The 23104-nt window shown below is 57.9% G+C and overlaps 3 protein-coding genes across 9 annotated transcripts in view; 1 reads left to right on the top strand and 2 right to left on the bottom strand.

The window, feature by feature from the left end:
* Window positions 1–714: 714 nt before the first annotated feature.
* On the bottom strand, window positions 715–7601 carry FGFR4 (fibroblast growth factor receptor 4). 2 transcript variants are annotated; one of them, XM_051793436.1, is made up of 18 exons: window positions 7359–7601; window positions 6879–6984; window positions 5646–5915; window positions 5451–5540; window positions 5130–5296; window positions 4919–5042; window positions 4442–4632; window positions 4189–4327; window positions 3913–4106; window positions 3527–3672; window positions 3152–3273; window positions 2942–3052; window positions 2624–2814; window positions 2100–2222; window positions 1954–2024; window positions 1560–1697; window positions 1387–1492; window positions 715–1305 (listed from the first exon to the last, which is right to left on the bottom strand). In XM_051793436.1, exons 2-18 carry the CDS (start codon window positions 6949–6951, stop codon window positions 1159–1161), a joined length of 2403 nt encoding a protein of 800 aa, XP_051649396.1. In that variant the 5' UTR covers window positions 6952–6984; window positions 7359–7601; the 3' UTR covers window positions 715–1158. The 2 variants fall into 2 exon arrangements, with proteins under 2 accessions (XP_051649396.1, XP_051649395.1); XM_051793435.1 differs by having other exon boundaries at window positions 6879–7601.
* Window positions 7602–11401: 3800 nt separating this feature from the next.
* ZNF346 (zinc finger protein 346) lies at window positions 11402–19828 on the bottom strand. 2 transcript variants are annotated; one of them, XM_051793442.1, is made up of 7 exons: window positions 19694–19828; window positions 19423–19526; window positions 19241–19336; window positions 17276–17426; window positions 15575–15814; window positions 12991–13084; window positions 11402–11717 (listed from the first exon to the last, which is right to left on the bottom strand). In XM_051793442.1, the coding sequence occupies exons 1-7, from the start codon at window positions 19752–19754 to the stop codon at window positions 11612–11614; spliced, it is 852 nt and encodes a 283-aa protein (XP_051649402.1). In that variant the 5' UTR covers window positions 19755–19828; the 3' UTR covers window positions 11402–11611. The 2 variants fall into 2 exon arrangements, with proteins under 2 accessions (XP_051649402.1, XP_051649404.1); XM_051793444.1 differs by lacking the exon at window positions 15575–15814.
* A 65-nt stretch (window positions 19829–19893) lies between these two features.
* UIMC1 (ubiquitin interaction motif containing 1) overlaps window positions 19894–23104 on the top strand; it is a 40088-nt gene continuing 36877 nt past the window's right edge. For all 5 annotated transcript variants that reach the window (XM_051793437.1, XM_051793440.1, XM_051793438.1 and 2 more), the window contains exon 1: window positions 19894–20234. The gene's annotated coding sequence lies outside the window, so the exon portion shown is untranslated. The remainder of the gene's footprint in view (window positions 20235–23104) is intronic.

A 23104-nucleotide genomic window follows, 5' to 3' on the forward strand; every position in this document is an offset into this window, starting at 1 on the left:
CAGGCTGAGAGAGCCAGCTTCCAGGCTGGGGGCTGTGAGTGCAGCTGGGAGCTGGAGGAGGAAACCAGATCCTGGGGCTAACGGCCCGGCAAAGCCCGGCCCTAGATGAAACCCTAGACCCCAGGAGTGGGCTGGCAGGAGGGGGCAAGACAGCTGCAACCCTCCCTGCCCACACTGCTGTCATTGCCAGGCACCGTGGGCCAAGGGGGAGCAAAGCAGATATCAAGAGAGCAGAGCCAGGGCTGGAGACCTCCAACTTGTGCTCCCAGGGGTGAGGGGCTTTGGGGAGACAGTGCAGAGCCCATAACTCACTTTTATCTGTAGTGCTGGGGCTGGCCTGGGCAGGGGGAATGCAGAGGGTCCCCTGTGCACAGGGCAGGGCCCCAGAGCGCTTTCCCAGCCTGGGAGCCCACGGCAGTTGAGGGATCGGTTTCAGGGCGATGCTGGTAGCGGAGTTCACGGTGGCTTAGTGCAGCAGTGGCTAATGGGGAACAGATGCGAGGGTGCTTTGTGCTGGAGCAGGCCTGGAGGCACGGGAGTGGGGGACATCGCTTCCTGCACCTGTGGCACTGCCTCCGTGTCCCTGTAGAGTGGTCACAGGGCCCCCGCGCTGGCTGGGGTGAGGAGGCAGCAAGGAGGCAGCCGCTGATCTGCCTTCCCAGCTTATGTGAGCCCTTTGCCCCCCAGGAGCAGCCCAGAAACTGCGCTATTGGGGTCTATTCCAAAAAAATAATTTATCAGGTTGATATTTCACGTACATAAATATTCATCTCTGTGGCTATGTACAGATGCAGCAGGAGGCCGACAGCAGTGGGGCTCCCACCCAGAGACACTTCCACCAAAGCGCTGGCCAAAGCCCATCTCCCTGGGCAATGTCATGGGCATCCCACACAGTTCCTGCCTGGACAGGATCTAGCTCCCTCTGCCAAACAATGCGAGGCAGGTCTCAGCCAGGACTGATGGCTCAGTGCCCAAATGGAGCCAGGAGAGAGGGACACCCTGCCCCAGCATTGCAGCTCAGGGCCCTGCCTGCCCACTGCTCACCCCAAACAAAGCAGGGAACCTCCTGGGGAGCCTGGCAGCTTTCAGAGCCAGAAACCTGGACCTGCTCCCAGCACGGGCAGAGGCAGCCTTGGCATCACCCTTCCCTGCCCGCCCTTAAGTCCTCACACTGGGGTAGGAGAAGAGGCGGGGAGCCAGCGGCAGAGGGTCGTGAGTGAAGACAGAGTCGTCCGAGGAGCAGGAGCTGGCAGTGTCCTCGCAGGAGGGTGAGTACTGCTCAAAAGGCATGGATAGGTCCAGGTACTGCAGGGAGGGACGGTGCCATCACCACCAGTGCTGTCAGTGCCCATGCTGCCCACCGCCACCCGATCCTCCACCTCTCACCTCCTCCGAAACAGCTGCCAGTATCTTGTCCAGCCCCTCCACAAGCTGCTTGAAGGTGGGGCGCTGCGAGGGCACGGCGTGCCAGCACTCCCGCATCAGCATGTACCTGGGAGGCAAGTGGTGTTAATGGGGTCTCACTGTGCCCCCTGCCTCCCCACCTGGCCAGTACTCACAGCTCATGGGTGCAGTTAGATGGCCGGTCCATGCGGTGCCCCTCCTTCAGCAGCTTGAAGAGCTCCTCCACAGGGATGCCGGGGTATGGGGAGCCCCCCAGTGTGAAGATCTCCCACATCAGGATCCCGAAGGACCACCTAGGATCACGTATGGCAAAGGGGAGGTCAACCATGTTCAAGGGTCCTTCCCCAACTTGCCTCTCTGCACCCTGCAGTGCTGTGGGAGCAGGGATGGCAGAGGGTGGCATCACCTTGGGGGAAGATGTGCCCCACTGCCGCTGTCCCTATGGAGCATCTCCATCCTACTCATGGGGACCCTCCAGTATGTGCATAACTCCACAGTGCTGCCTTGTCCCACACAGACAACACAGCCTCATTCCCCCCCAGGACTCACACATCGCTCTGGTGGGTGTAGACACGGTCAAACAGGGCCTCTGGTGCCATCCACTTCACTGGCAGGCGACCCTATGAGAGCAACCCCCTGCTCAGCTCAGCCCTGGCTGGGGGTCCCTGTGCCCCTCTCCCAGGACCCCCACTCACGTTGCTGGTTTTCTTGTAGTAGTCGATGTCATGGACGTCTCTGGCCAAGCCAAAGTCAGCGATCTTCATCACGCTCTCTGCCGTCACCAGCACATTGCGGGCGGCCAGGTCACGGTGGATGCACTGCAGGGGGGGAGCGTTGCCCACAGGGGTGTGAGATGGTGGCTCCAGCTCTGTATGTCCCCTCCACACACCCAGAGGTGCTGTTTCTCTCCCATACATCCCCCAGCACTTCTGCAGGGGTGGGGCCACCCCCTCATCAGGCTTTCTGCAGTGACAGGCGCACTGCTGGGACACACTCCTCGGGGGGTGGGTCAGGCTTTGAGCCCCACATTTCTGGGGAGATACTGCCTTGAGCTTTGCTGGATGAGGCTGGTAGGTTCTGGACAGCCTGTGGGAATGGGTTGGGCTCCCTCTCCATGGGAACAGCAGGTTCACCAGGGACACACCGCTCCCCTGTCACCACCATGCCCTCCCCAGCTGTGCCCAGCACGAGCAGCCCGCGCGGGCCGTGCCAGCCCTACCCGCTTCGACTCCAGGTACTCCATGCCACGGGCCACCTGGTAGATGCAGGAGACCAGGTCCTTGAAGGAGAGCTGCTCCTCAGGCATTGCCGTGACGTCAAAAGCATAGTCGGGTGTCGGGGGGCGGCGGGCACGGAGGTACTCGCGCAGGTTGCCCTTCGCAGCAAACTCCACAATCACGTACAGTGGCCCTGGGAAGGGCAGCCACTCACTCAGCTCCTGCCCTGTCCCTCCCCAGTCAGCCACTGTCCCCAACAGCCCCCATCCCCTGGTCATGCTCCATGCCCTGTCCAAACCCTGCCCGCTCAGACCCCTCACCATCCTGTGTGCAGACTCCCAGGAGGTTGATGATGTTCTTGTGTTTGTCCATGAGCTTCATCATCTCCATCTCGGATATGAGGTCAGCCAGGTCCTTGTCAGTGGCATTGTCTGGGGAAGGAGGGCAGTGTCACCGTGCCAGCTGCGTGGCACTCCAACCCAGCACTGATGCCACTTCTGTTCCTGGGACACTGGCACAGGAGTCTTTACCTTTCAGCATTTTGACAGCTACGGTGACAGCTCTGTCTGGCCGGTCTCTGTCGATCCCATAAGCCTCTGCCCGCACCACCTGGCCAAAGCAGCCTTCCCCCAGGGGCTTCCCCAGCACCAGCCTGGCAGGGACAGGCAGAACCGTGAGGGACCACAGGGATGGCCCCACTCCCCACCACCACATGGAGGAATCCTGAGGGGCAGAGGCAGTGTGGCTGCCCCTCTCTGTCCAAGCTGAATCCCAGTGCCCCAGGGTACAGAGGTGCTGAGGTGTCTGGTGGTGGCCAGAGACCTCCCCACATGTCACCCACATGCTGCTGTCCCTGGGGCAGCTGGGAGAGCAGCCCCCAGTCCCTGCCCCACGTGGCACCGTACTTGTCTCGGGGGAACTCCCACTTGGCATCAAGGGGCAGGTCCAGCTCCATGACACCAGCCAGCATTGGGGCACAGCTGGAGGAGAGACGGGTGACGCGCATCAGGGATGTGCTGGACTTCCCGGAGGAGCTGGAGTCCAGGGAGAACTGTGGAGACCAAGGGACCTCAGCCATCCTGCCCCATGTTCCAGGGCCAAGAGAGTCCTAACAGTGCTGCAGAGACCCTCACTTGGAGCAATGGGGCGAGGGAGCCACAGGAGGCAATGGGGAAGGGCAGCCCCAAGGCTGGTAGCAGGGTAAGGTGTGACGGGTACAAGTGGCACTCGTGGAGCCAGTTGGTCACCAAGGTCCCCCCTGTGCCCAACAGGGCTCCAGCTCATCACCCACCTGTCGGATGAGTGGGAATTTGGAGAGCTTGTGGACCGCCATGGGCTCCAGGTGCTGCTTGCTCGACTGAGTCTGCATCCGGCAGAGCACCATGATGATGATGGCCATGGCCACGGCCAGAGAGCCTGAGGTGTAGATGATGATGTCCGTGTACTTGGCCTCAGGGGCTTCAGCTTCCCGCACCAGCTCCTCCTCTGGGGAGAGTGAATGAGTTGGCCTGAGGCATGGCCTCTGCGTGCCAGGGGTCCAAGTCCCCACCCCAGGACCCCACCCTACCTGGCAGGACGGTGAGCCAGGCAGACTGGTAGGAGAGGCCAATGGAGTTCCCTGCCAGGCAGGTGTACTCGCCAGCATCCTCCACGGAGACATTGCGCAGGTACAGCACCTCCACCTCAGAGCTGTTGATGTCTGCAGTCTGCCAGGGAAAGGAGTGGATGGTCAGCATCCCTCTTCCTCGGGGGGCTCTGTGCACCCCTGTCACCACTTTAGGGTGGGTATCTGGGATCTGGGTGCTTCCAGCCCTTTTTACCTTGAGCACTTGCACGTAGGGGACCCCATCAGGACCGTAGTTGCTGCCGTTCACCTCAATGTGCTTCAGCCACTGGATGTGGGGCTGGGCATCACTGTAGACCTTGCAGAAGAACTCCACATCACTGCCCACAAGGGCCGTGGTGTTGGCAGGCAGCCCAGCCTGCAAGATGGGCCTGTGTGGGGACCTCTCTGTGCACAGGGAGTAGAGGGGTGTCACTGACACAGTGGCCCAGAGCAGGGGCTCCTTTCTCCCTCCCTCTCCACCCACCATGGAGCCACAGAGAGCCCTTCCCCAGCCCTACAGCAGACCAATGCAACATGAGCCTGCTCTCCATCCCACATCCCTGGGGTGCAAGGGACATGTGGGCTGCACCAGAGAGAAGCCACGAAGCTCCTCCACCCCCTTCCCCTGACCCCAACCCCTCTGCCTGGCGTGGGGGGAGCCTGGACCAGCGCTGTGCTGAGGAGCCCTCACCCAGCACATCCAGGAGGTAGCTGTAGCGGATGCTGCCAAACCTGTTTTCCACCAGGCAAGTGTAGTTGCCGCGGTCAGAGGGCACCACACTCTCCATCACCAGGCTCCAGTGCTGATGCCGGAGCTGTGGACGGGGGAGATAAGGCAGCAAGGTGAGATGGGGGAGATGGATCCCAGGAGGGGAGGTGTGGTAGGGGGAGCTGGCCCGTACCCGGATGCCCCCGATGCGGTGCTCCCCCCGGAACTCGCGCCCGTTCTTGAACCAGCGTATGCTGGGGCTGGGGCTGCCCGAGGCCGGGCAGCGGAACTTCACTGTGTTCCCCGCGGGGACCGCATACAGCTTCTTGTCCATCCGGTGTGGGTGAGTCCAGTAAGGAGCTGGGGACATGTGGGACATACAGTGGGAGGGGGCCAAAGGGCAGCTAGGGGCCTGTTCCCAGCTGCCTCTGCTGGGACTGGGAGACAGTAGTGTCCCATGCCCCTGGTTCTGCCCCAGCTGCCCTTTTCTGCAGTGCCCTGGCATGGTACTGACCTCTGGGCACATAGATGGGCTCCTCATTTCGGTCTCTGTGGGGACTGTCGCCATCACTATCTTCATCATCATCACCTGATGCCAGGGAGTCTGCAAAAGGAAACGGATTGAGAGGGACATCCCTGCCCGCAGGGCTGGGTGGGCAGTGGCTGCCTTGCTGCCCTGGGGGTTGCTGGGCAATGCCAGGGCCCCTACCCACAACGGAGATGGTGAAATTGCGCAGGATCTCCCCAGTCCCCCGCGCCCGGCACACGTAGAGCCCTGAGTCCTCATAGGCAACCTCCGAGATCTCCAGCAGACTCTGCCGGAGATGGATGCGACCTCCCGAGACAAGAGGCCGAGACTCCTTGTACCAAACCACACTGGCACCGCTCTGGTTGGCATCACAGTACAGCTTCAGCACATTGCCCGGGTCCAGCAGGAGATGTTCTTCTTCTGACTCCAGCAATGGGCTCTCAAATAGCTCTGGAGAGACACGGTGAGTGCCCACCCTGGTGCTCACCCCTCCCAGGACCCCACCACATGTCCACCCCAGTGCAGAGAACATGTGGTGTGACACAGGCTGGTGCCCAGCTCTGCCACCCAAGAGGTGGGTGAGGGCTGGACTCTGCCCTAGGGCACAGGGACATGCTTTACCCAGTGGCATGTCCTGTCCAAGGCCACACATGGCACCATCCTTCCACCACTCCCAGTGGCACACTGCTCCAGCCCATTCTGCTTCACTCAACCCAGCAACAAACCCACCCGGCCACCCATCGTTGGACCTTCACATGCCCCAGGCACGGCCGGGACCATTACGCCTGGCTGTCTCCGGAGATGCTCAGGCTGGCAGCAGGGCCTTGCCTGCCCATGGCCAGCAGCAGCGTGTGCACCTGGAGGGCAGACACCACCTGGCTGCCAGAACGGCAATACCAGCGCAGCCCGACTGCCGGCGTGCAGTGGCCTGGGGGTCAAAGTGCGTCCCCAGCCCTCTGCGTGGCCAGTACGGGTGGGACGTGAGGTAGCTGGGCCTCTAGTCCCCTGGGACACGTCCTCCTCCCGTACCCACCATGGCCAGGCACTGCCGGCACCTCACCAGGAGCCACGCAGAACTGCGACAGCCCACGGCAGTCACGCCACCCCGCTCTGCCACGCATATCCACCGAGCGAGCCAAGCCTCCGCGGCACAGGGACAGCCTGCCTGGAGCCACCCTGCTCCTCCCAGCCTCCACACCTCCTCTCCCGGTGATGGAAACGCTGGTCCCCGTGCCATGTCCCTGGCTCCCGCCAGCCCAGCCCCGCAGGCAGAGTGGTGGGGCTGCGTGCCCAGGGTGAGCACTCGCACTCCCAACCCGGGGCTCGGTGCCCATCTGGGATGGGGAAAGTATTCAGAAAGCATGACTCCCTTCCCGCCACCTCCCGGCCCCGCTTCGCCCCCCGCAGCCGTACCTGGCTCCATCGCCTTGCCCTGGGCAGCCGCCGCCAGCAGCAGCCCCGCCACGACCTGTAAGAGGGGCCGCATCTTCCAGGCCCCCGCGGCGAGGGGGGTCCCACCCTGCGGGACAGGCAGGGCCGGGTGAGCGGATCCGGGCGAGCAGCCCCCTCCCGTCCCGGGGCACCGGGGAGCAGCGGCGCGGAGTTCCCAGGGCACGGCGAGAGTGGGTGAGCATGGAGGGGAGGCAGAGAACGGGTGTCCCTGGGCAGTTTGAGATCCCTTACAGAGCCTCCCCCCCTTGGGAGTGGGCATGGAGAGGGGGGAACACCCCGTTTGGATGCCGGGAACACGACTCGTCCTGCCAGCGGCAGCCTCGTCAGGGCGCTGGGGGAGGTTTACCGGGGGAAGGGGGACCGTGGGGATTCCAGGGAGGGGGGAGAGTGTCCCGAGTGGAGGATCCCGAACAGTCCCGGGGGCGAGGGTCGCGTTGTTACCGGTGGTGACGGACTCCCGCGGCGGAGCCGCCCGCGCTGCGCGGGGAGGGCCGGGCAAAGTCCGGGGGCAGCGGGCTCAGCGCCGCCGCGCCCCGCACCGCGGCCCCATGGCGGCGGGACCGGGGACGGCTCTGGCTCCGGCTGCAGGCAGGGCTGGGGCTCGCTCCGGGCTGGCTCCCGCCCCGCTCTGCCGCCGCCGCGGGGGCGCGGGCACTTTGTAGGGGCGCGCTCGAGTTACAGTGGCCCCGCCCGGAGCGCTGGGGAGGCGCGGGGGGGGACGGGGACCGGCCCCACTCCGCCGCCTCCTTTGCAAACCGACCCGCCGCCGGGCTGAGAGGATAGTGGGGGGCGGCACCGACCGCGACCCCCCCACAACAGCGAGAGGCGGCCCTCGGGCCCCGCCGCTGCACCATCCTCGGGAGGGTGGGAACGCGTGGGACTGCAAAACACCCGGGGCTGCTCCCTTGTGCCATCTCCCAGGCAGACCCCACGCGTGGAGAGCAGCAGATGGGTCGAGGGGACAAGGCCACCCCCGTTTCCCCCCGTGGCACCCCAGTTGCTGGGAGCGGGAGCACCCCGGCCCCGGGATGCCGAGGATGCCCCGGCAGCAGTGCCCGCCGGCAGATGCCCTGGCCCGGGCTGGGCGCGGAGCGTTGCTGGGTACCCGGCAGCCCGCACGCTAATTGCGCTGTAATTAGTTGTAGCGTTATCGCTGCCGGTGCCATAAAGCGGCTGTGACCCTCATTAGGAGCCCATAACGGAGCGTCGTAAAACACCGAGAGGCTGCGAGCCAGCGTTGGAGTGGCCTAATCCGGCCCATAAACACTTCGTCCTCGCCTTCCCCGTGCTGCTGCCTGTGCCAGAGTGGGCAGACCCCACCATGCCCAGGTCACGCTGCCCATCTGCCCACGCAGGACCCCTGGGCACTGGGGGATGCCTGGCCTCACACACTGACCTAGTGTGGTCCTCAGGAACACCTTCCCCTGGGCATCCTGCTGCCAGCAAGGGGGGACAGAAGGTGTTCCCAGCACACAGCCAGGGTCCGGTCCCAGCGTTGCTCTTCGTTGCTGCATCGCCATCTGCTTCACCATCTCTCTGCTTTCCAGCAAGACCTTCTAGGGTCGTGCTGAGCCCCACATGCAGCATTGTCCAGGTCTGGTGTGGAGCCTGAGTTCGTGTGAGTGGGATGCACTGTCACTGTCACCCCTCACCCTGTAGGGCCACACTGTCAGGGCCAAAGCACAGCCACATCTGTACTGCTCCAGGACGCCAAACCAGCAACTTTCAGCATGACATGGCTTCATTGTGAGGTCTGGTTGGTGCACTGTTCCCCCATGCTGCTGGGGTGCTGGTCCCCCCCGGGGTGCAGAGGTGCACAAAGCAGTCCCAGGGGCCAGCAGCCCCCAGCAGCTGTTCATTCCTGCCGATGCGTGAAGCGGACAAGAACATCAATTTCACGGAGCAGCGGCCACCCCTGCAGAGTTCACAGCGTGCCGGAAGCACAGAAAAATGTTGGGTTCAGCTCAATTCGAACCAAAACCAAATTAAAACCAGAGAGAAGGTGTTATTCCCAGTGCTGGGAACACCAGGGGAGAGCTGGGACTCTGGGGAGCCCATGGGAGCCATGGCCTGGGATGGGCAGGGAGAGATCCCCTGTATCCCAAGGTTCCCTGATGCTGGGTGAAAGCAAGGCAAAGAGACCAGTGCTGGCACCTCATCCCATGGCACACCAAGCATCCCTGCTGGGTCAGGGCAATGCTGGGCACAGGCTGGGGCTTGGTGGGATGGAGCTGTGGGCAGCTGGGAACCCATAGCCTCTCTGCCATGGGGCAGTGCTAGGCTGGGGCTGGGCTGCCTGGCTTGATTTATAACAGCAACTGATGGCAAACAAAAAGCCCTTCACAGCAGCACAGCCCCACCGCCTGCCACCCGCTGCCGGCAGCACCGCCACGGCCTCTGCCACGCCAGCAGTTCAACAAGGGGGGATTGTGCCAGCACAGCACCCTGCGCTGCTAGTGCACCCCTGTCCCAGCACCCTCCTCTGCTGCTCCTGTCTCCCCAGCTCATGGACTGTTCCCATCACTGCAGCACCGCACGGGATGTGTGACCCCCGCCTGCTGAGCCACAGTGGAAGCTCAGATGCAGTGGGGCACCCAGAGAGGGAGTGTGTCCCCATAGCCCTGCAGATGGGGCAGGTGGACCCACTCTGCCCCATGCCCAACTGGGAGAGGTGACCCCCTGGCCAGACCCTCGGGCACACTTACAAGTGCAGGGCCCCACGGCAGCGAGCACGCACGAGGGGCCGGGCGCCGGCATGCTGGAGCTTCATCCTCCCGCCCCTGCCCCTTCCCCCAGGCAGTAAATCATCCCCACTCCTCTCATGAAAGGCCCATGTATGCACTGCCGGTGCAGGGAGCCTGCCTGGTGCCAACAATATTGCTCTTGGAAGGCAGCCGGAGCTGCGGGAACACAGCCGCCCCTTGTGCCTGGCCCCAGCGCTCGCCGACACTCCCGCTGCGGTGGCACCTGTGGCCGGCATGAGCACGCGCGGCACCGTGGCTCCTGGGGGGCCGGAGCCTGGGGGGCTCTTTCCTCCTGGAAGTTTCTCTTGGCTTCCTCTGAACAGCAGTTGTTTGAGGGGCAGGAGCCCCAGCTCCCTGTACCCCATATGTGTATGGGGTCCAGGAGCTGAGGCTGAGCAAGCTCATGCCATGTACTGGGGTGATGGGAACCCCTTGGCACAGAGGGAGTGGGCCAGCCCTGGAGTACAGGGGTGAGCCCCAGCACAGGGGCTTCCAGCTCCATCCAGCCCCACTGGCCACATGGCAGCTTTCAGCCACAATCTGCTGCCCTCACATCCATGGGGACCCACCAAGGCAGGCAGGGCCCATGGCAGAGGGGCAGCCACCCCAGGCTGGGCAGGGCACTCTGCAGGGGCTGAGTGCAGTGCTGGAGGTGAGCAGCCAGGCTCAGGGCAGTGCTTCTCACCAGGCCCTGGTCTTGCCTGCCCATCCTTATCTCCAGCTGGGAGGGACTGATGGAACAACCCAGCTCGGTTAAGGTTTAACCAGGCAGAACTTGGCAAACATGAACCTGCTGCTCCCTCTGGGGAGCCAAGAATGTGGGGCCCAGCACAGGGGCTGCAAGACAGGGACACTAAGGTCCTGGGCTTTGGCCACGGCATGGCACAGGAGCACTCACAGACTGGGGCAGCGAGGGCTGAGCGGGGAAAATGCAGGGTGGGGGTAGCCTGGCAGCAGAGCAGGCAGTGCCATGTCTTGTCGCAAGCAGGATCTTTGCCTCCCAGCCCTGTCCCCTGTACAGCACTGGGGAGAGCTGCAGCCACGGCAGGGGGCTGTGAGGCAGGACCGGGGCCACCCCGATGCTCCCAGCCCCTAATCGCAAGCAGGCACCCGGCCCTGACTCCACATCTGCACCTGATTTACTTGCTGGAGCCAGTGAGGCCACGAGGGGCGGCAGCAGTTGGGGCTGCAGCTGGGGCTGCGCTCCCCCCGGCTCAGGGGGAGCCCCACGGCCCAGCCCTGCACTTCTAGAGCAGCAGTTGGCCCCACAGAGCTGCTGTGGTGAGGGCAGGGGACTGTGGCGCTTCCGTGGGGGACGTGGCTGGCGGGCAGCTCATGCCCTTCCCTGTGTCTGCCAGCCTGGGAAACGCTGGGGCTCAGCCCAGAGAAGCAGCCAGAGCCCTGGTTCAGGGCAGGGATGAGCAGAGCTGGGCCGACAGCATGCCAGCATCAGGGCACACCTGGGGACAGGGGCTGCTCTCTGTCCTCAGCCTCCCCGGGCTTGTGGGTGGCTCTGGCCCCACAGCCTGGCTCCAGCTCCCCTCTTGTCACACCTAGGCGTGCCCGCAGGTGCTGGTGTCCCTCTGAGAGCAGCCCAGAAGCAGGATGGGCAGCCTTCCAGAGTGGGGACAGGGAGGAGGTGGCCACTACCAGCCTGTTGCCAAACCCTCCTTTACACCAGATACACACTTCCTTTCACACCGCACCCACCTTCACAGGAAGCAATTACACAATGAAAACTACTCTAAAGGGAGTGAAGTATTTGCTGTCTAGCAAGTCTCTTCCAGCTGGATCCTTTTCCTGACAAATTCAGTCCTCGTTCTGCTCAACGAGTGCATACAGGAGGGTAGGGTTTTGCTTATCCAGAGGGATAATGAAACCGTTGTGGGCTGGCAAAGGATGTGCGTTCTGGGGCCACCAACAACTCCAAGAACAGTGCTGCAACTTGCTCTAGAAGTCTTGGCTGAAGTAACTGTAGCCTCCTGGGGCAGTTGACTCTTCCCGGACATACTGCTGCGGTGGGAACGGTCCGACAACTGGCACTGCTCCTGGCATCCTGCACATCGAAGGGAGCAAGAGGAAAACACAGGAAAAAAAGGAGACTGTCACAAATGCTCTGAAATGTGCCAGCTGCAATCACTGCTCAGCAGGCACGGCTGTCAGCAGAGCAACAGCCCACTGCAGCCAAGGCAACAACTTGCCAGAAAACCTTCCAAGTGCATCCTTGCCCTCTGTGCCTGTGTGTAAACAGACACCTTTAGCATGGCAGAATTAGCCGCGGCACAGCTCAAGGACTGCTAAAGAGCTCCCATTACAAAGCAAGCATCCTGCCTCTCCGCAGGCTGCAGGAGCTGGAACAGGACTGCATGGCTGAATCCAGAGCAGCTTTCTGAAAAGTGGCTGCAACAGCTATGACAACATCTGTGTTCTTAAAGGGAACATTCACATGTGTGTGTGTTGGGAACATCCTCAATGCTATTTCTCTGGAATGGGATACTTCCTATTCACTCATTCAGTTGTGCTGTTTGTAAGTTGAAACTTTTCTGGGATGCAGGATGGAGCACAAGTCTTCCAATCAAGTACTCCAGAGAGCTGAGGGACCATGGGGCTGTTATTTCATAGACAAGCAACAAGAGACTCCAGCTTTCTTCCTGACTCATTTGGGAAATTTGGCTACGAGCCTCTCCTCACTCGAGGTAGGGTTTCCTAATACCTCTTCCTTCTAAGAAGCTTTCTAAGCAACCCAGGTTCATTATTGAGTCTCTTTTAGTGAAGGCTCTTAAATTAAAGATCTGAACTTTGACAGTGTTCAGAACAAGTATTTTTGGTATTAATCGCCTGGCAACCTGATTTTTTTCAATTAATAATATATGCAGGGGATGCCATTATTTAACTTGCCAGCTGTGAGAAGGAGTGAAGGAATACAGTCCAGGTTTCTGGAGCACGTTGATTCCATGCCAAATTTTACAACAAGCAACCCCAAGGGAGATTAGAATGGCAAGCAGATCTCCACTGAGCCAGTTCTTAATTAAATTAAAATCTCAGCTGTTAAGAGAAACTGTGTTTAATGGGTGTCAGGCTCACTGCAAACGTCTGTGCTGAGCTGAACTATCAGGAACGGAAAGAAACTGGAAGCAGCACAGCCGGGCTGTCTGCAGAGGGAGCTGTTGGAGTGGCGTCAGGACACACAGAGAGAGCCTGCACAGACCCTGCTGTTCTGCTTGGAAGTCAGCTGGAGACACGCGTTCAAAACCGCATTTTACATTATATTTAGGCCATTGATTTGAACAGCGAGGCTGGAAACACACATAGACAAGAATGTTACTTACTGATTCTTGTGTTTGAAGCCACTGATGTGAGCTTGGTACTGCTCTATGGAGTTCAGCACTATGTTACATGTGCTGCAGGGGTAGCCCTTCCCGGCTGAAACAGACAGCAATGTTAGCACACACAGCCAGCCAAACCCGGTGCCTGACTTAGAAACAAGCGAGATAATCAATCACCTCATGTGTTAAACAACCCTACACAAAGACAAATAACAAGTCAACAGCCTGACCAGGCAGGGAGATCACACAATCCCACTACCCCACTGTGTATCAGCCAGTCACTGTGAGGGAATCACTAAGACAAAAAAGCTTTCCTAATGAGAACATGGGTTTGTTCATCGATAACAACAAAGACACATTTCCTATGAAGAGGTCACAGTATCAGACACAGTAAAAGTCTTAGCATTAGGACCCCAACCCCGATGCTATACTGCCTTTGCAACTCCATTTTTTCCCCACATTCTCACTTCTCCTGATCTGGAAATCTCATAACAAAGAATGAGGGAGATACTGAATTTGTAAGCTCATAGCATTTCAATAATAAAAACAGCCAGGGGAGATTACACCCCATGTCCAGCTCCACAATGCAGCATTCTCCTAAGCCTTGCTGAGGTGCCAACTGAGGATATTAAGCTCTGTCCTCAAGCAGTTTGGTTACAGTCAGCGGATCAGTTAACTGCCAGGAAAAAAATAGTTTCCAACAATAGTTGTACTAGACAGGATCAATGGTTTTGTGTAACATGACAACTCCAGCCGGACTGAAAGTTCAGGAGGTCACAGATACCAAACAGGCAAGCATGGCAGCACAGGATTCTCTATCAGGGAAAAATTCTGGCAGTTGTCCTCAAGATATTAAGCGTTCCTGAATTTTGGCTCACTGGGGAAGGGCTCTGCCTGGGAGTCTCACAAGGAAAACATTTCATTAAGATGAAAGAGGACACGGATCCCAGGGGTGCAGAGCAGCAAATCACTGAGCGGGAAGCACAACAGAGCATGCAACAGACACTTCCCCATGTGGTTGCTGCACCTCAGAGATTCCAGACTCCAGTGGGACATTGAGCTCTTAAAATGGATCTGGATCTGGGCAGGAAAGGCCAGAGGAGCCAATGCAGTCTCAGGTCTGCCTCCCTGCACCACCAAGGTCAAGATCTCTCTGTTGCAAATCCAGCCAACAGGTGTGTTCACAAAGTTGTCTAAACTGCATTTCTGCACCCCAAACCTCTGGTTCCCAGAGGACTTTAAGCAGACAAACACCTCAGTGTTGCACTGCAAAGAACACCTGCTGCCAGCTGGGTCCCAGCAGAGAGTTTAGGAACAGGTGTGGCTGTTGGCACACAGAGACAGCAAAGAGAGTGGGAGAAAACACGCCTGACTACAGTCCATCTCATCCCATCCCATCCACCCCAAATTACAGCCCAGACTCTGAAACTCTCCAGAACAGCTGAAGTTCCCCAGAGATGTGTCTGTATGTACTCTGGTTCTGCTGGCACTTCCTGGGACACATCAATCACACGGGCAAGGGCACTGCCCACCTACCCAGCCCACCTGGGCTGGGGCTCCTGCCACTGTCAGCGCCTGAGTCACACTCAAGTAGAACCATTCATCAGACCCCACTAATTAGGTGCAGAGCAGATGGGTAACACGAGATACTGAGCACCTTCTCCATCTCCCACACGGCCACGCCATGTGGGAGAGAACATTACTTGGCTAATTGAGCCTCATTTGTCATAAGTGCTACCGGTATCTAAAGGTGGCCTGCAAAGAATTAGAATAATTAATCTTCTGCTTGTGTGGGTTTTTACGACAGAGAAAGGAGCCCTTGATGAAGATTTTAAGATGATTTGTCTGCTTATTATTTACCTTGAGCATCCAGCAGGTACTAAGACTTCCTGGTCCAACAGAAGGCTGTTGGGAGGAACAAGGGAGTTTTCCTAATGCTTTCACTGGACTCTGAGGGCTTTCATCACGTACAAGTGCTCATAAGCAGCAGATCATAAACCAAAAGAGTTTTAACTGTCTGCCTAAAGTTCCTCCTTAATAGCTCTGGAGTTTTTTTCCCCACATTCCTACTTGCTCCAGAGAGAGTTGCATTAGTTCATCAGATGGAAGTGCCCACACAGAGGCAGAAAGGCATTCAGGGAGAAATCTCTCTGGCTTTCGTGTGCTTTGAAGCAGCAGGTGCAGTTAAACCTATTCCTTCCATCTTTGGCTAGTCCCCCCCAAAGATGATTTTCAAGCATCAAATGCCACTTTTATCTTTCCATTTTGGATGCAATCACCTAACGAGAAACAGTACTGGCCAAAATCCCTGGATTATCCACACAGAGAATAAAAAGGACACGTCCCTGATTAAGCAACATCACAAAACACAACCCAAAGCTTGTCATGAGTAGCTACAGTCTAAAACATCTGCTGCTGGGGGGTTACAGCCAAATCAATCTTATGGTGTATAATCAAGTCCCTCATCATGAGCATTTCTCCCCTGCTCCCTCCACACAGACTCTCTCGTCCAAAGGCCTGTCAGACATTCTGTTGCTCTCCCACCCTGCTCTCCAGCTGGTTATCAGCCTCCCTGCTGAGAACTCACCCATGAAGGACGATGCAGGTGCATCAGGGGTTCGGCCGTAGTGCGCCATCAGCTTGTGTTTGGTCTCTTGCTTTCTGTGCTTCTTGCCTACATAGTGCTGTTTTGCCATAAGGGGGTTGTTGAAAGTGGCATGGCAGAGGCTACAGAACTTGTCTGGGTCAGTAATGTCCTTGTTCTCTTCGTTAGAAGATGCAGTAGAGGTGGGGAGAGCAGCAGGGTGTTTCTGTGGGGGCACTGCTTCTGTTGGGTGGATCCAAACTCTTGGTCAGTCTCAGAACTCACAGGTAAAAACCAGTCACTTTATTTCCCCCAAACTCACATTGAAACTCATAACCTGCTACATCTAACCCCCAAACCTAGACAATGTAAGACACCTTGATAAATTCACGATGTTCCTATCTCTTCCCATAATGCTGAAGAATTTAAAAACATGTGGCAAGATAAGTCAGAATACGCCAGGAAAACTTTCAGAGTTTAAAAAAATCCAACAGATTTGCACATTTCTCCTTAATGTAAGCATGACTGTATTCATGAAACAGTGGGTATGAATGAGCTTCCATCTGCTGTTACCATCCCCCAGTCAGAATAGGGGCACAAGCCCCTGCACAGCAAAGGCAGTGGGTTTCTGGAAGCACCGTGCAGCTGCAGGAGTTGATTGTGAACTGAGTTCATGAGGAGTCTTGCCTGAGAAACAGCATGAACGGGACTATGTCTGACACAGTGAATCCACACAGGGAACTGGCTTCCTGTGTGATGGAGAAACCTGCAGCCTCTCACTTTGCAGTGCCAAAGACCAGAGCAACAAACCTTCTAGGGATCAGAGAGCTCTTCTCAATCCAAAACCAAAGGCACGCACCAGACTGCTCAGTGCACGTCCACCCCTCCCTGCAGGCTCCTGTCTTACCCAAAAGCAAGGGCTCCAAAGAACTAAAACATCCCACGGGCCACCCTGACCCCAGAGGTGGCCTTGCTCTGCACACACATCTTAGCAAAGCCATGAAGACACCCAGGACAGTTTCTGGCTGGAAGATCCCAGCTCAGAGCCAGCACAAACTGCCACCCTCAGGTGCAATCGAAGGCTGTGTTTTCCCTCCATCCTGAGCACCTGCAGTCCACCAAGCTCGTGGCTGCCCCACCTGCCCTGGACAGAGGGTTTCCCTCCCCACCCACTGGGCCTTTCCGGCTGCTAGCAAAGGGGTGGGACACACAGGCAGCTGCACCCCAGGCAGACGTGGTCAGACAAGCATATACTGATGCTCCTCAGCTGTACTCTCCCAGTCCCCAGCTATCTGCAGCTCACCAGTCCCTGAACCTCAGAGGCCACATTGTTGTAGCAGAGCAGCTCTGAGGAATTTGCCATATTGGAGTTTCACCAGTCACTACAGTCCCTGTAAGCTTTCAGTGAGCATCGTATCCTGTGACAGGCATTTCTGCAGTGTAACATCACACTCCTGGTCCCTGCACACAGGGATGGGGACAACTCTGCTACCAGCTGCATTTCTCCCAAACAAAGCAAACCAAAAATCCACAAAACTTCTTTGCCCACTGAGCAGGCTGTCACAGCCAGGTCTGTGGAGGTACACTGCTTCTTCTAATTCATAACAAAGAGCGCACACACCCTCGCAAGAGCTCACACTTGGGGTGCAACGAACCTCTCAACAGCCCCTCAGGACAACGCAAAGGCACTGCAGACACTCATACCTTCCGCTTTGGGGGCCTGCTGCTTCATGTTCTTGGCATGAGTCTTGCCCAGGTAGTGAGATGTTGCCACGGCCGGAGAGGAGAAGGTCATGTTGCAGATGGGACAACACTTGTTCCTGTCCTCCCCGTTGCTGCCTTCCTGCTTGCTGTCCTGTGCACAGAGAATCGCAGAGTGGCTGATGCCAGGAGGGACCTCTGCAGGTCACCCCGTCCAGCCTCCTGGTTATGAGGAGAAACACTACAGTTTAGGGGTTCTGAGAAAAGGTTATGACAAGAAACGCTACAATTTCAGAGTCTAAGAAAAGGTAGCCAGAGACATTTGGGTGCTAAGAAGTCTGATTGAGTAGGACTTCCACGATGCAGCATCACGCTCTCCCTTACTGCAGAGTGTTCTTGCACCAGATTACCGTTTTTAAACCCTTTGGCAAACACTCCAGGCAGAAGGGCCGCCCTCTCCTGTTTGGGTGAAGGACATGGTTAAGTGTGTGGCTGCCAAAACTGGACCAGGCAGCCTCGTCCCCTGCAAGGTGTGAACTGAGCAGCGCAAACATCACTATCAGCTGGGTCATCTGCAACACGATTCCAGCAGCGCAGGGAGCACCAGGCAGTTCTCAGCCTGACACTATGTGCGAAGGCATCCGCCATTATCCCCCACCTCCCTGCAAATGCCAGAGTTAGGGATTAGAGCTGAAGCAATCATAAAAGTAGAATCTGTTCCCCAAGGGAGTCAGGGGCAGACAGATGGCTGAATGGAACGTGGGGCCTTTACTGACCAACAGGCTTCAGCTACTGGCTGAGGGAACCCACATAAGTACAACAAGGATTGCTCTGGGAAGCAAATTCCCGTGGATGGTGAACCCAATGTGCTCTGTGTGATGTTATGCAACAATACTCCTCACAAGCTGTTGCTCCTATTTTTAATCCGCAATTTCAAGCAAAACTATCAAAAAAAGGCAACGTGCATTTGTTTAAATGGAGAAGAAATACTCACAGAGGCTGTTTGAGTGGGGAGGGCAGCAAGAGCTGGGACAAGGGCTGGTGAAACGCCTGCCATTGAGCTCCTCAGTTCTCAGAATGCCCTGAGAGTCTTTTCCTCATTCACTCACAAGGCTGTTAAACAGCAGGTCCTGCTGTGCCATATTCAGCCCTGAGGGGTCGTGCACTCACAGGATGGGTCAGGTTGGAAGGGACCACAGTGGGTCATCTGGTCCCACCTCCCTGCTCAGGCAGCACCATCCCAGAGCATGTGGCACAGGATTCCATCCAGACTGTTCTGGGATATCTCCTGTGAGGGAGACTCCACACCCTCTCTGGACAATCTGTTTCAGTGCTCAGTCACTGCACAGGAACGAAGTTCTTCCTCACATTCAGGTGGAACTGCCTGTGCATCAGCTTCTGCCTGTTGCTTCTTGCCCTACTGCTGGACAACCTTGAGCAGAGTCTGGTCCATCCTCTCACATTATCTGGTCCTATCTTCCTCTCAGACACTTTACAGAATCACAGAATCATTAAGGTTAGAAAAGGTCTCTGAAATCATCAAGTCCAACCTGTGATTGATCCCCACCTTGTCAACCAGACCAGAGCACTGACTGCCACGTCCAGTCGTTCCTTGAACACCTCCAGGGATGGTGACTCCACCACCTTCCTGGGCAGCCCATTCCAGGGACTGACAACCCTTTCCATGAAGAAACTCTTTCTGATGCCCAACCTGAACCTCCCCAAGCACACCTTGAGGCCTTTTCCTCCTGTTCTGTGGCTGGTTGCCTGGGAGAAGAGGTTGACCCCCCACCTGGCTACAACCTCCTGCCAGGGAGTTGTAGAGAGCAATAAGGCCTAAACTGCCTCATTTTCTCCAGGCTGAGCCCCCCCCACCCCCTTCAGCTGCTTCTCATGACTTATCATCCACACTTCACAGACACCGATTTACAGACCTTACTGATAGGCAGCAATCGAGTCCCTGCTCACCTGCTTCGCCTCCAGCTTCATCTTCTTCCCGTGGGCACCCTCCTCCCCACCGTGGATGGACAGGTACCGCCTCACCTTGTTGGCGTGTTTCTTGCTCTAGGGAAAGCAGAGAAAGACCCGCTCTGTGCTCCGCCGTGCCCGGGGGGCGGGCTGGGGTGGGGGGGATGCTCCCCGTTCTTTACCTGGTAGTGCGCCAGCCGCTGAGACTCGGAGATGAGCAGGGCGCTGCACACCTTGCACTGCGCCTCGGTGAAGATGTGTCCGTTCTCCCGGATCAGCCGCTCCACTGTGGGGTGGGGGGGCACAGAACGGGGGCGTCAGCGGCCCGGTCGGAGCCCGGGAGGTGCGGAGCGGCCCTGTTCGGGCCGCTCCGCACCTCTCGGCGTCCGACCGGGCTGCAAGGAACCTCGTGGGGGCCCGGTCACCCGCCCGCCCCCGGTCCCGCCGCCTCACCCGCCTCTTTGCCCACCGGCGGCCCCGCAGCGTCCCCGTTGCTACCGGCCCCGTCCGCCATGGCCACCACCGCCGCCTCACGCTGTTCTCGCGAGAGCCCGCCCGCGCGCCCCCTCCGCGCCTAGCAACGGCGGGGCGGCCTCCCGCGAGAGCGCCGCGCCCGCCAGGGGAGGCGGCGGCGGCGGACATGTTGGTTGTGGGCATAAGTATAGAGTGCGGCACGGTGGCGGCCGGTCTTTGTGAGTGTTTAAGCGACGCAGCGCATCCTCCTCCAGAGGAAGCGGCGTCCCAGGCTGAGAAAACGGCGAGACCGCCTGTGCCTCAGGGCAAGGCACCCCGACCCCGCCCGCCATGGACATGGCGCCGCCCGCTTCAGCGCCCCGACGGCCACGTGAGGAGCAGCGAAGCCGCCGCCGCCATCTTGGGTGAGGGCAATGAGGCCTCCGCCGCCAACTTGAGCGCGGGTGCGGGACCCGCCGACCGGGGCCGGTGCGGGTAGACCTGGCGGGGAGGCCGCGGGCAACGGGGCGGCCCAAGCCCGGTGAGTACCTTGTGCCCTGCGGGGCCTGCTGCTGCCCCGCGGCTCGCCCGGGGCCGACTCGCCGCGGGGCTCCCGGGGCTGTGAAGGATCCCCCTTCCTCCGCCCGGGGCCGTTTCCCGGCCCGTGGCCCCCGGGGCTGACCCCCTTCCCCCACCTCCGCCCCCCCTTGCGTGACCACCGGCCCCCGCTCTGGGTGGCCCGGGACCGGCCCCCAGCGCTGCCCCCTGAGGAAGGGACACCCTCCGTCCCACCCCCAAAGGCAGTTCCCCTGTTCCTTCCCTGGAGATGCAGTGCCTGGAGATACCCTGGAACTCCTCCTGGCCTGTCCCCTTGGGAGGGAACCCCAAAACCAGAGCTTTGCCCTGGCCCCATCCCCTAAGGCCAGGGTGCTCCTGCCCCTCCTGTTCCCCCTGACAGGCCTGGCTCCCTTCTCCCGGGGCAGCCCCTGCACGCTCCCCTCCCTCTTGTTTGCTCACCTGTGACTGATCACCTTTCCCCGAGCTCACCCCCATCCCGCCTGGGACCCCCATCCTTCTCCGCAGCTTGTTGAGTATCCCTGACCCCATCCTTGTCACTTTCCCTGCAGAGCCCTCCCTGCCCGAAGGGGTCAGAGGGACCCTGGGCGTGGTCTGGGGATGGGGTCACTTTCCTCCCACGTAGTGGGGGGGGAAACGTTTTCCTCAGCTGTCCTTGGAGAAGGGAGGTGCTGCGCGTGAGACTCGAGGGCACTGGAGCACGGAGCAGCTCCCGAGAGCTCGGATGCACTCGGCCGTGCGTGGCCTCTGTCGTGCCCGTGCCCTCTCTGCGAAGAGCTAGCTCTATAAACGGATCAATCCTGTAAACAATTTCTCTCTCCCCGGGGCGCTGCCAGCCCTCGTGTCCTGCTCGCGGAGCATCATCTGGGCCCTGCGTGCCGGGTCGAGCCGAGGGTCCCAGGGATGATATTTCCGTGGAGGCGTGTGGTCCTGACCCGCCTGAGCACGGGAAGCGTCGTGGCTCTGCTTCCCAAGGCGGGGGGAGTTGTTTACAAAGCGACAGCCTGTGTTTCCAACGGCTCAGGAACTCATCCGGGGATGAGAGTCATTCATTTTTTTTGGCTCCGTTTTTCGAGCATTTTTCAAGCTGTCACAGCTTGGCAGGTCTGTAGCTGCAGTGTCAAGATTTAGAATTATTCTGTCGGTAATTGCTTTCTGATTCATCAAAATGATAGATGAGAGGGAAAATGACAAATAATCACAAGTTGGGGATCTTCAAGGATATCCCTAAAAATGTGACTGGAGAAGCGTGGCATGTGCGAGTCCCTTGTCAGGAGGTCACCTTTACTGTCAGAGCATTTACGAAGAAATTCTCTTAAATTCAGAGTTGGAAAAAAAATCTGGATAACTGCAAAATCAGTCTGTGAACCAAATTGCAAGGGTAGTTTTAGATAATTCAGTCTTTGGCCTTTTTTTTGCTGGGTCTGAAAACAGGTATGATCCCCTCAGGTACTGACAACTGTCCTTTCCAAGAGTGCTAAAAGCAATAGATGGTTGACTTCCCTGCCTGAAGAGGAGGGCTGTGCTCTGATGCATGTTTTCTTCTCTCAGCTCCACCAGCTTGTCTAATAAAAGCTATTGCTGCTCTCCTACTCACAGCCTCAGACTAGCACAGCTACGACTGATCTCTTACTTGTCTTGTTCCCTTAGTTACATTTTCAGAGACTCTCTTTGCCACAAGTCCCTTCATTTTCAGAAGTGCTGTGGGAGTTGTGTGGTTACATCTCTTACATCTCCTCTTTTCTCTCCTTTAAATGTTGAAGGTAGGTGACTCATCATAACTTCAGTTGATATTTCTCAGTGATCTCTTATTTAGCACAGAGCACCAAGCAGAAGATGTATCACAGAGTCAGAGGAGAGATGGTGATACCAGTGTGGATTTAAAAAAAAATAAAAGGCAGCACAGCAGTTCCTTGTTGCTGTTTCTTTTGTTGTGAGGGTAAGGAGGTTTATGGGCTGCCTTTCCAAAACCAGTGACCCTCCGTGGGCCTTTCCGTGCTCCTTGTAGCGCATGTGAGTGGTTTTCCAACGATAAGGGAATGTTCCTCACCACCACGGGTACAGCAGCTGGGTGTGAGGCTTGGCTCATCTCCCTGGACAGGGAGGGCAAAGAGACCGTTTGGAGCAAAAGATAAAAAAATGGAGAAGCTACAATGAGGATATTCCAACAGGACCTGACTTCAGCTCAGCTGGAGCTGAACAGGGTTGTTTTGCAGGAGCCAGAGCTTTTCCAAAAGCAGTGCTTATTTCTGTTTCCCTTTCTATAATGGCTTCAAACTGACAAAGAGCAGGGTTAGATTGGATATTAGAAAAAATTCTTCCCTGTGACAGTGGTGAGGCACTGGCACAGGTTACTCAGAGAAGCTGTGGCTGCCCCATCCCTGGAAGTGTTCAAGGCCAGGTTGGATAGAGCTCTGAGCAACCTGGTCTAGTGGAAGGTGTCTCTGCCCATGGCAGGGGGTTGAAACTGGATGATCTTTAAGGTCCCTTCCAATCCAAACCATTCTGTGATTCCTAAGCAGACAAACACGGGGGGACTGCAGTGGTCCTTCAGTCACTTTGCCATTTGTACAGTATTCTGCCTTCAGCAAACCTTCGGTGCAAATCATGACTCACCAGGAAAATCGTCTTTTGTCTTTGCGCGTGTGTGTGCACGTCTTTGCAGAGGGAGGGAGGCGAAGGGAGTCTGCGAAGGCTGTGGATAGTAGGGCTGGAGTGATGTTATTCCTCACCTTGCTGCTTGGACTGTAGATGGAGCAGTGCACTGCAGTTCTCGGCCCTGATGGGGATTTTGGACTCCCTGCTCCTTACTGTTTCTATACACAGCGTCTGTTT

This window comes from Manacus candei, unplaced genomic scaffold, assembly GCF_025592945.1.
Source record: "Manacus candei isolate 608988 ecotype Guabito, Panama unplaced genomic scaffold, ASM2559294v1 h1tg000037l, whole genome shotgun sequence".
NCBI classification, from domain to species: domain Eukaryota; kingdom Metazoa; phylum Chordata; class Aves; order Passeriformes; family Pipridae; genus Manacus; species Manacus candei.